Below are 10,678 nucleotides of genomic sequence, written 5' to 3' on the forward strand. Positions count from 1 at the left end.
GAGCGCCACCGCCACCGAGCGCGCTCCGCCCCGCCCCTCGGGGTACGTCCAGGATGGCCTGCTGAGCGCCTAGCGCCACGAGTGAAGCGTTAGTCTGGGCCCTGTGGACTCAAGGCAGCAGGCGCTGGGAGTTCTCCGCGGGCCCAGGCTCACCCATGCAGCCAGGTCGCGCGCCGAGCGGCTTCCAACTGCCGCCCCATCCCGGGCTCCGGATATCCCCGGCTAGGATTGGAATCCTCCTGCCACAGGCATCTACCTCAATATTATCAGACTTTAGAGACCCGACGGGGCTTGGGGGGTGGAGCTAGGACCTGCCCCGGGATCCTAACCCATTCTCTTTCCTGCAAGTCTCCCTCTTTGGGTCGACGATTCTGGAAGACACCTGATCCTCAACCACGAGGATTCCCACCAACATCATCCTGGTATCCAGCTGTCTTCCGACGGTGCTGTCCTGCAGTCCTAGGGAACGCTCAGACATCTAACATTTCAAGCTCCACCGGCTCCTCCCTCCTCAACTCCAAACCGATGGCGCCCAGCTGTTCCTTGACAGCTGGGTGGGGCCAGAATCAGGCCGTTGCCCCGCCCCCAACTTGGCACCCGCCAGCTCCGGCCCACTTGGGGAGAGGGGAGGAGACTTCTAAGAACAGCCCTGCAGGGCCACTGCCCACAGCTAGCCGGGATCTCGGGCATTCGTACTTAAGATAAAGCTTCTAGGACCGTCCCAACTGCTCCTTTTCCTCGCGCGCCCCCCACCCCCAGATGTTCACTGAATAAATCATAGCTCTCTTTCCTCCCTCTGGACAAGGCCAGGGCAATGCCAAATTCACTTCCTCCCATCCATTGGCTGACTCCTCACACCCCAGTGGCTTGGTCAGCTCCCTTGGCAGGCGCATAGGGCTGACACATTGGTATTCTGGTTAGAAACAACTCGGCCAGAGGTGAAACTGGCTGCGGAGCACATACTCCCATCCTGTTCCAAGTGCCAGATAAGAAAGTATGAGCCTGACATCCAGGTCTCTGCTAGGATGATACAGAAGAAAGGGGGGCAGGGCTGGAATCTACCAACCATCTCCTGCAGCCATCCTCAGAGCTAGCTATGCCTCCCAACCACTACTGAGGCACTACAAACCAAATGGAGTAAGCTGAACACTAACAAAGACAAGAAGTCTGAGATCACATCCCCACTCTCTCTCTCCTAGAGATATAATCTCAACTAGGCACTTGCCTCAATTTCTTCCTTGTTCAAGGAAGAGAAGAGTCTTTGATATCCCTACCCCTACCCTTTGCAAACTCCAAAGTGCTCTTCAGTGGACTTGCAGGTGGGATGAGTCCAGTCAAGCCTAGAAAACAGATCTGGGTAGAACCCTGAAACTGCAAGTAAGGAAAACGGAAGCCCCAGCCCCAAACACAACTGGGCCAATTTCCCTTGCTCAGATATCTTTCATTTCTCAGGGCCCAACTGCTCCACATAGACAAGTTCTCTGCTTTATAAAAGTTGCTGCAAAGTCAGCTTTTTCAAGGCTGAGACCTTCACTTCTCCACTTCCTCTACCATATCCCTGGCCCCCTGTGTGAAATATAGATTCTAGATTTTGAGTATGGGAGGGATTTACCAGTGCTGACTTTGGTTGAGCATCTGCAATCTGGACTTGTAGATCTGCCCTGTCCAGTAGAATTGCCACTAACTCAATACTAGCCATATCTCAAGTGCGCAGCTGCCACATGTGGCCAGGGGTGACTCTCCAGAACAGAACAGATAACTAAAGAACACTTTCATCATCTCAGAAAGTTCTACTGGGCAGCACTGCTCAAGATAGAAGATTCATTCATCAAAAACAAGAAACCTGGAGCCCAACTGCTTGGACTTCAAAACTTGGCTCCTTCTGGCTCTGTAACTTCAGAAAGGTTAATTAGGCTTTCTGTGCCTCAGTTTCCTCATCTGTAAAATGTGGATGGTCATAACATCCCACCCTAATAGGGTTGTTATAAGGATCTCAATGAGTTTGTGACTGTAAAGTGTTTAGTACAATGTCTGATTCCTCCTAAGACTTCAATAACCATTTGCCCGGAAATTAGATTCAGAAAGGGCACTGGCCCAGCCCCTGAGCAAAACAGAAATGACCCCTAAATAGCAGGAAGGTGGTGAGAAAAGTTGTCAATATACTTTGTAAAATGACTCAAAATGCTTCCAAAAAAGTAGTGGCTGCCCCCACCCCCATCCACTCCATCCCTCGGAGCTCCTGGAAAGGGTCAGGGCTCCAGCCTGGCCCACCCCCTCCCCTTACCATCTCCGTAGGCTGGCCCAGGGTCCTCAGCCCAGGTGGGTGGGAAGGGCACGGTAAGAGGTAAGCGAGGCCGACGGGAGGTCAGGAAGCTGCCAGGTGGCCCACCAGGCTCTCGGCCCAGGGGACTGGGGGGCAACTCAGCAGCCGAGGTGGCCAGCAGCTCCTGGAGGATGTTGATGGGCGAGACGGTGAGCTCCCAGTTGGTGATGCCAAAGTCACGCAGGTGGGCCCGGGCATGGCTGGAGAGACCGGCCCGAGTATCAAACCCAGCCCCACAGAAGTCACAGCGCATTAAGCTGAAGGTGCCGGGATCAAAGTTGGCCACTGAAAAGAGAAGACGTAGACTGTCTATGATGGGGCAGGGATAGGGGTAGCCACTTTCTAGGCCCAACCCCTTCTGTTTTCCCGGGGTTCTCACCCTCTGGACCACACTGGACGGCCTTCTTTCCCTTTGCCACTGCATTCCTGCCTGCCTCACAGCATTCAGCTCCTGCATCCCAACCCCAGACACACTCTAGAAGGCTGATCTCTCAAGTTCTAGAAGGCTGAACTCCCTCCAGGGATCCTGTCATTCTCCAGTTGTGGATTCACAATCAGTTTGGTGAATACTCAGTGCATGACCTTCTTGTGTCTATTTTTGCTCACCACTGCCCAGTACTGCAGATTAAATACATACTGTATAAAGAAACGGCAAACAGAGGATGTGCTGCCCCCTCCTCTGGGAGCCTTCTCTGAGCCCCGCCCCCAGGTGGAGTCAGAGATTTCCTCCCTTGGCTTCCCCAGCCTCCAGGTTCTCCCAGCCTCCAGGTTCTCCCAGCCTCCAGGTTCTCCCAGCCTTCATTGCTTGACGTCATAACTGCCTGGTTTCCTGCCTGTCTACCCCACACCCCCCCAGCTTAGTGTATACAAACACACTCTCTCACACTCAAATGCACCACACCAGCATCTCCCCAAGTGGACTCTGTGACTGCCAATGTCAGAACCACCCAGGGCACTCCTGTGGGAGATAGACCTTCAGAATCAGAACCTTGTCACCTGAGAATCTGCATACCTCACAGGCAGCCCCAGGTTGTGAAGTCCACCAAGGGTCCCCTCGCTCTTGACTTGGGCCATGAATTCCAGGAGAGCAAGGTCTCCTGTTTTGTTTACTTCTGTGTCCCTCGGCCCCTGTGCCCAGAACAGAGGGGACCTCATTCAATAAATATTTGTTGAATGAAGAAATTAAATGGAATTCTTTGCCTGGGGCCAATTCCTCTGCCCAGGCTCCTTCCTCCACTGCAGGCATGGCCAAGACATTGGGGCATCCCCACACATCCACCAACCTTTGGTGGTGACCTTTGCTGTGGCTCCCAGGTCTCACAGGAAGGAAGACCCCAATTTCACCCTGCATGGCACTAAGGGAGGATTTAGAGTGAGGGTGGGTGGGTGTAGAACTCAGCTTCCCAGCCTCCTGGCGCCCAGGCTGTGGAGGGAGGTGGGTGCCAAAGCAAAGCCACTCTACCTTTTTTCTTCTTCTTCTGGAAGGAAAACCTGCGCTCAATGGCCTTCACCTCCTCAGCAGAGATGAAGTGCCGCACATTGTAGCTGACGCCCACGCGGTTCAGGTGGCCACGGACGTGGTTGGCCAAGCCGATGCCATTGTGGAAGCGATCAGGGCAGTAGGGGCATTTCCGCTCCTCGTGCTTCAGGGCCATGGCTGGGTCTCCCTCCAGGAGTGTGTCTAGCCCGAGGGGGCCACCCAGCGGAGCATCCAGGAGCAGGAAATCCAGCGGGTGGGTGCCCTGCAGCCCCAACTCCTCTGGTTGCAGTGTGGGGGGTACCCTAGCTGCTGCCGCCATGACCTGGGGCCCTAGCTTCGCCATCAGAACAATGGGCACCATCCCTCGGAGCTGCTGCTGTTGTGCCCTGGAGGCCTCGGCTGCCTGTAGGGCATCTCGGAAAGTCCGCTTCAGCTCTAGGGCTGGCTGGGGGATGAGGCTGGGGACAGATGGAGGTGGAAAGACTTCATTTCCCAGAGAAAAATCCATTTCAGAAGTCAGTGCTACATCTTCATCCTCCTCTTCCTCCTCCTCTTCGCTCCAAGGGTGGCGACGGTCCCCCAGCTCCGGCAGGTGGACAGTGCTTTTGTTTCTACTGAGCTGTATGGAGTAGGGGGCAGATGCCAGGGGTGAGGGAAAGGCCAGCCTTCCAAGAGGTCTCTGGCCTGAGTCGCGCGGGATTGGCTTTGACAGTGAGAAATTCCTCATGCCCAGCTGCTGGCAATCTGGGCCATAGGCCAGGTCGGGGTCATATCCAACAGGGTTCTCCCGCCACGCGGGGGCCAAGAGCGGCTCAGCTTTGCCAAAGTAGTCCATGGTGCTGTCAGAGAAGCGGGTGTATGCATCCTGGCTTGTGCCTGGCTGGCTGGCTGGGTCCACCTCGAACGCCTCGCCATCCTCTTCCCAGTGGGAATGAGCATGCAGGAGCCTCACATGCTCCCTGAGCAGGCTCTCACTGGATGCAGGGAAGCCACAGAAGACACAGGCACTGAGGCCTGAAGCAGCTCCATAAGTTGGATAGAGGAGAGTGCTGGCGTCGGGGCCTGGGCTTCCAACCCTGCTGCCACCACCAAAAGGCTCCTTGGTCGGCTGGCCCCGTACATGCAGCTTAGCATGCTGCACAAAGGCCCTGGAGGAATTGGTGCCAAAAACGCACTTGGGGCACTGGAGCCGTGCCTCACGGCCCTCGTCACCTGGAAATTGCTTCAGCTTCTGGATTTCCTCGATGATCTTCTCCCGGGAGGCCTGATGCAGCTGCCGGTGTTGCTCGAGGGCAGCAGGGTCAGCAAAGGCCCAGCCGCACTCTCCACAGGCTAGGGGGGCCAAGTCAGCGGGGGGCTCCTGGCCCGGGGCTCGGCGGTGCTGGCTCATGTGTTCCAGAAGGTGTTCCTTGTGCTTGAAGTAGATACTGCACTCGATGCAGGGGAACACGGCTGGCTCCTCATCTTCATCCTCATCAGGGCTGCCCGTCCCCTCAGCCACCTCCTCCAGCAGCTCACACAGGTATGGCCCTGTTCGGACTGGGGGCAGCAGTGGCTGCAGCCGCTCCACAGATGCTTCTGAGTTCACGGTCCAGGTCTGTGTAGCTACTTCGGAGGCCGATGTCGGCAGACCCCACTCAGAAGGCTGGGCCAAGCCTTCAAGATCCTCCAGGTCCTCTCTGGTGCCCACCATCTCCATGTCCAACATCTTGGAGGTATCTTCCACCGGCACAATCACCCTCCTGAAGGAGGCCAGGGGTGGTGGCTGAGGGGACAGGTCCAGGTGCAGCCTTGAATCCCGTGGGGGCTCCTGCTCATCTGTGTCTTGGAGCCAGTCAAACCTGGGGTGACCCCTGGGGGCTTTTTCCAAAAGCTTCAGTTCTCCCTGGTGGTGCAAGAACTTTCTAGAGCCCTGGAGCTCAGCATGGGGTTTCATGGTTCTCACAATGACTGAGTCCTCGAATCTCCTCTCAGATGGGATGCCCTCCCTGGCCTCCTGGACCAGGGGGTGCTCCCAGGGCCCCTGGCCATCTGGGGGACCAGGGAAAGGGCCCAGGAGATGGGGTGGTAAGGAGCCTGGCTGGAAGTCCAGGCTGCCTCCATCCCAGCAGCTGCAAGGAAGTGCCAAGGGGGACAGGTTAGCCATGGGCCTCAGTTTACCTTTCTAGGGTAGTGGTGGTAAGGAGTCCTCCCAGGCAGTTTGAGGCAGGCCCCAGATATCCAGCCCAAGGGTGACCTCAGAGAGTCTGGTAGCATTGGGGTGAGGGAAGGGAGGGACAAGGGAGTCCAGGCGAACCCTTCCAGAGCTGCTGGGTCAAAAGCCAGTTTCAACTCCCAGAATACACCTGTCCACATAGCCTGACCCTACTGCATCATAGGAGAGTGTCTGGGGGATGGAATTACTTCTAAGGAGTGTCCCCAAGTCTGGTGGCCCAGTCAACTCTCATCTCTCCCAGGAGGACTTAAGGCTCTGACCTGTGTATCAAGCTGCTTCTGTGTTGATTCTCTCCAAAATGGGGTGACTTGGTTAATTTAGTTAAACCTCTCCCCTGAATTTGGTAAAAATTAACTTTGCAGCAGAAAGGTTGAAGGATGCACCTGCTCCCTCCATCTCCCCTCTTGGAAAGGCAGAGTCAGAAAAGCTTGATGGTCCCCACTTAGCCTCTGGCCCCAGTGACCTGACTCTCTCAAGTGGGAGGTAGATGGAGTCAGGGTTGGAGAAGGTAAGGCAACTTCTCTGGGCCTCAGTTTCTAATCCTAAAAATTGGGATGATATCTAAGAGGGATCTCCTTGTCCTTGTACAATGTCTAAGAAGCCTTATCATGGGTGTCATCAATTAAAACATCACATGTGGCAGGGGCTTATTTAAATGCTTGTAACCACAACCTTTAAAATGGGGACCTTGACTCCATAAGACACAGGATGAAGATACACACAATTTGGTGTTCAAGAAAACATTTTGCTTCACTGGATATCTGGCTCCCAGTTAGCCAGTGACCAATGCAAGTTCTTATTAAGATTGTTCCTGATCAAGTCTCCCTTCCTTATTAAAGTCCTGCCTCCATGAGGGGTATCAATCATGCACATGGAACAGATGAGGAAATGGGCTGACAGACAGGGGAGCAGAGACAACGATGTCACCTCTCTGATGCTCACTGGTGACATGCATCACTAACAGAACTATCCTTCCAGGGCTGTGGCAAAGATTCAGTGGGATAAACACATGCTGAGAGCCCTGCCCTTAGCACTTATTATTAATTCTGAAAGCTAACGATTAATCCTGTTACCATCATTATCATATATTAGCACCTGCTAGTCTGTTTAATAAAGGGTGGCTGGACATGAGCACTGTGGTTGATTCTTCTTACCCAGTGCTCCTTGGGTTCTTAAGGCAAATTTGTGAGATATATCTTATAAGCTTGATTTTGCAGTTGAGGAAACTGAGGCTCAGAGAGGCCTAGCATCATTCTAAGGGTCAGTTGGCAGAAAGAGGACTTCAAGGGTCCAATCTCCAGGCTCTTGCCTCTCTGGCCCTGCTCCTGGCAGGGATAATGAGAGTTGACCGTCTGTGTCACCCCAGACCTCTCCCCCGCCCTTAGCACATACCCATGGGCTTGTCTATTGGGATCCACCTCCTGTGCCTGGCCTCCTGTTTCCCTCCTGACCCCTTCTACTCCCCAGGGACTTCTCTTAGGCCTGGGCACATCCTGCTTGCCCCCCTGCCCTCCCTGAGGTCAGGGCCAGCATGGCACTCACCAGCTGCTGATCCGATGGGTGGCGGAGGTGGCACAGGGGAGGGCTTCGCTGAGGCCAGGATGGGACTGCCCGTCTGCAACAGAGAGGGGAGACCCTGAGGGGCTGGGGTCCCCCTGGCCGGGGCTCCATGCCCCAGCTCTGGGAGCCCTGCAGGTGCCTCAGAAGGGCCCTGCTGGCTCCCAACCACTCTCCCCAAGAGGCCGTTGGCCTCTGTACTGAGCCCTGAAAGGGGTTTCTCTGAGGAGTCTTCTTCAGTCTTCTGGGGGATCCCAGGGCCTTGCTACTTTCCAAACCTCCTCTCTTTCCCCTGACCTGGAAGCCAGGGTGATTTCTTAAAGTCACACACTGGTAAAAACTCACCTGGCTTCTCATTATACTTACAGTAAAAGCCAGATTCCCAACTGCCACCACAATGCCCTCAGAAGTTGGATCTTTGTTGTTTTCTCCAACCTCACCTGCCCCTTGTTGGTCCCTCACTGCCCCTGCCCTGACTTCGGGACCCTCCTGTGAAGCCTCAAGGCCACCTAACTCTTCCCAGCCTCAGGCCTTTGCTGTGCCCTCTGCCTGGCCAGCTACTCAAGTGACTCAGATTTTTTTTTTTTTTCTCTCTCTCTCTCTTAGCATCTGCTTCATTTTTTTCTTAGCTGTCCCACAAGTTGCTTGGGTCCCTCTCAGGATGCTTGCTTGTGTGGGTCCCCTGCAAGCACATAAGCCCCACTAGAGCATGGACTGCGTCAGCCTTACCCACTACAGTATCCCAGTGCCTGGCGCACAGTGCTCAACAAATACATGCCAGATGATGAGTGATGAGCCTGGCCAGTCTGAGCTATGCCTTCTGGACCCTCTCCCAGGCTTAAATCCTAGAATGGAATTCCCTCCCGGGAATCCCCCGACACAGATAGGGCCAACTCTCCATTATCCACCTGTGGAGCCGACGCCTGGAGCAACCACAGGAATCCTGGCCTGCGTCTCCTCTGCCTGCCACACTTGCCTGCCATGGGCAAGCGTGCCAACTGGGGAGCAGGCCAATTTCCTGGGCCAAGGTTAACACACTGGGGGAACTTGTGCCCTGGCCAGGGCTCGACAGATGCAATTGCTGGACTAGCCTCAATTTGAGGATGGTCCAGAAAGAGGGCAAGGGCTGGGAATAATTCTTTCTAATACCCACCATCCAATTTGCCCTGGAAATTAAGAGCTGACCTTTGGGAGTCGAGGAATAAAAACTGGAGGGGGGTGCCTTAGGTCGCTGCCTGGGGGTCTGGCTTCTGACCCTGAGAAAAGGGCTGTGACACTGGCATCACTTCTGAAGGGTGGGGTGGGGGTACTGAAATTTGCATATTCCAGAGCAGAGTTACTCAACCTTGGCACTGTTGAACTTTTGGAGCCAGATCATTCTCCGGGTGAGGGCAATGCAGGAAGTTGAACAGCAGCTTTGGCCTCTGCCCACTAGATGCCACTACCTCCCTATCTCACAATCATGACAAACAAAAGTGTCTCCAGACATTACCAAGGTGTCCCCCCGGTGGCCTAACTGCCCCTATTTGAAAACCACTAGTGTAGATGGGCAGGGAGCAGAGCCATGTTTGGAGTTAGGATTGGGGGTTGCAGAGCATGAGGGCTGGGAGGCAGGGCTTGGACCCTAGGACACAGGCTCCAAATGAACTCAAGTCACAGACAGAAGCTTCTTAGGAGAGGGTGACTGATTTGCAACTAACCAGTCCCAGTACAGCCTAGAGGTGTGGGTCTGAGGATCCTGGGTGTCCTGCTTCTAAGATTCTGAGACCCCAAGCTCTTGAGACTCTGGGTGTCCCAGATTTGGTAAGTCTGCTGTTGTCTAAGAACTCCAAGAGCCAGGGGGCCACACTGGCCTCTTTGTCTGAGCAGCTCCGGCGAGGCTCCTATTTTTAGTGGCAGCAACTTTGGAGGAAAGAGGCCAAGGAGGGCCCATGTCTGAGACTCGTTGGAGGTGGGGCTTTGCCCAGAGGCCTCCATACCAATGGGGATCCAGTAGTCCCTGTGGGTTGCAGGAGGTGCCTGGGATGCAACCCTCAAGCAGTGACCATGCGAAGGGGCCCTCCTAGGCTCCTGCCATCTGGGATCCCAGAGAGGGCTTGCAAACGACAAAAGGAGGTATCCATGAACAACTTGAATCTCAGGCCAGGCAGCTTGGCAGAGTGGCCAAGAGCCACACTTTGGAACCAGACAGATCCGAGTTCAAGGCTCAGTAGTATGACCTGAATGGCTTGCCTTTCCTGCTCCAAGGCTCCGTTTTCTCCTCTGTACAATGGGTACGAGCACCAAATAAGTCTTGTAGGGACAGTGATGGGTGCCAATGAGACCATAGTAAAATGCTCCATCCAGAGAAATGGTGGTAGAAGGAAAGAAAGGAGGTAGAATTTCCAGGGGTTTGGGGATGTCTCTGTGACTTCTCAAGGTGAAAGCTGGAGGCTGAACTCAGAGCCTCAGACCTGCTGACTCCACGCTCTGACTTCCTCTCCAGTTTGGGGCCCCAAGAGGGCACAAATGATGCGTCGTTTGTCCCTGAGTCCCCTGTGCCCAGTACAATGCCAGGCATGCACCAGGCTCTTTACTAATCCACGTGGAATGGTTCAGCCCCCTGACACTTTGTCGTACCTGAGAGCCCCAACTTAGCGACATGTTGGATAGAGGCTCCAGGGCAGTTGTGGGGACTCCTGGCCAAAATCCACAGCAGAAGACAGAACAGGTAGTAGATACATCATGTCCAGACAGAGAAGTTTGGAGGTGACCACTCCAGAGAGTCCTTGGAAGGGATCCAAGGGCTGAGTGAGGATGAGGGAGGGCCCAGACCTTGGGGTAGAACAGCATCCCCCAGAGACTTTTCTCATCTACAGGCATCACAAGACTCTCAGGGCAGGTGCAGGGGTTGAACAACAGAAGAAGGCAGGCGAGAGACAGAGAGTCCAAAGCCCAGGCCTTCCTCTAGCCTCCACACCACCAGTCCATCCCCATCCCGTTTCCCCATTTGCTCAGGAAATGAAGAGTGGACCTGACCTTCCCTGGCAGCCACAGTCCCCTCCTCTCCAGGCTGCAAAACAGGTGCATGCATGAATCCCTCTGGTTGATCCCCGGGGCGGGG

At 54.8% G+C, this 10,678-nt stretch overlaps 1 protein-coding gene across 12 annotated transcripts in view; it reads right to left on the reverse strand.

Moving 5' to 3' along the window:
• The window catches only part of Wiz (WIZ zinc finger), a 23,755-nt gene that overhangs the window by 9,815 nt on the left and 3,262 nt on the right, over positions 1–10,678 (reverse strand). For 5 of the 12 annotated variants that reach the window (XM_048794771.1, XM_015489178.2, XM_048794772.1 and 2 more), the window contains exons 3-5: positions 7,561–7,633; positions 3,786–5,914; positions 2,285–2,608 (exon numbers count right to left, since the gene is read on the reverse strand). In XM_048794771.1, coding sequence (XP_048650728.1) covers positions 2,285–2,608; positions 3,786–5,914; positions 7,561–7,633 — 2,526 coding nt within the window. Of the gene's footprint in view, positions 1–153; positions 562–2,284; positions 2,609–3,785; positions 5,915–7,560; positions 7,634–10,678 lie in introns of those variants that run through there. The other 7 variants (XM_048794778.1, XM_048794774.1, XM_015489176.2 and 4 more) reach the window with 4 other exon arrangements.

The sequence above is a fragment of the Marmota marmota genome, unplaced genomic scaffold (genome assembly GCF_001458135.2).
Source record: "Marmota marmota marmota unplaced genomic scaffold, marMar, whole genome shotgun sequence".
Lineage (NCBI taxonomy): Eukaryota > Metazoa > Chordata > Mammalia > Rodentia > Sciuridae > Marmota > Marmota marmota.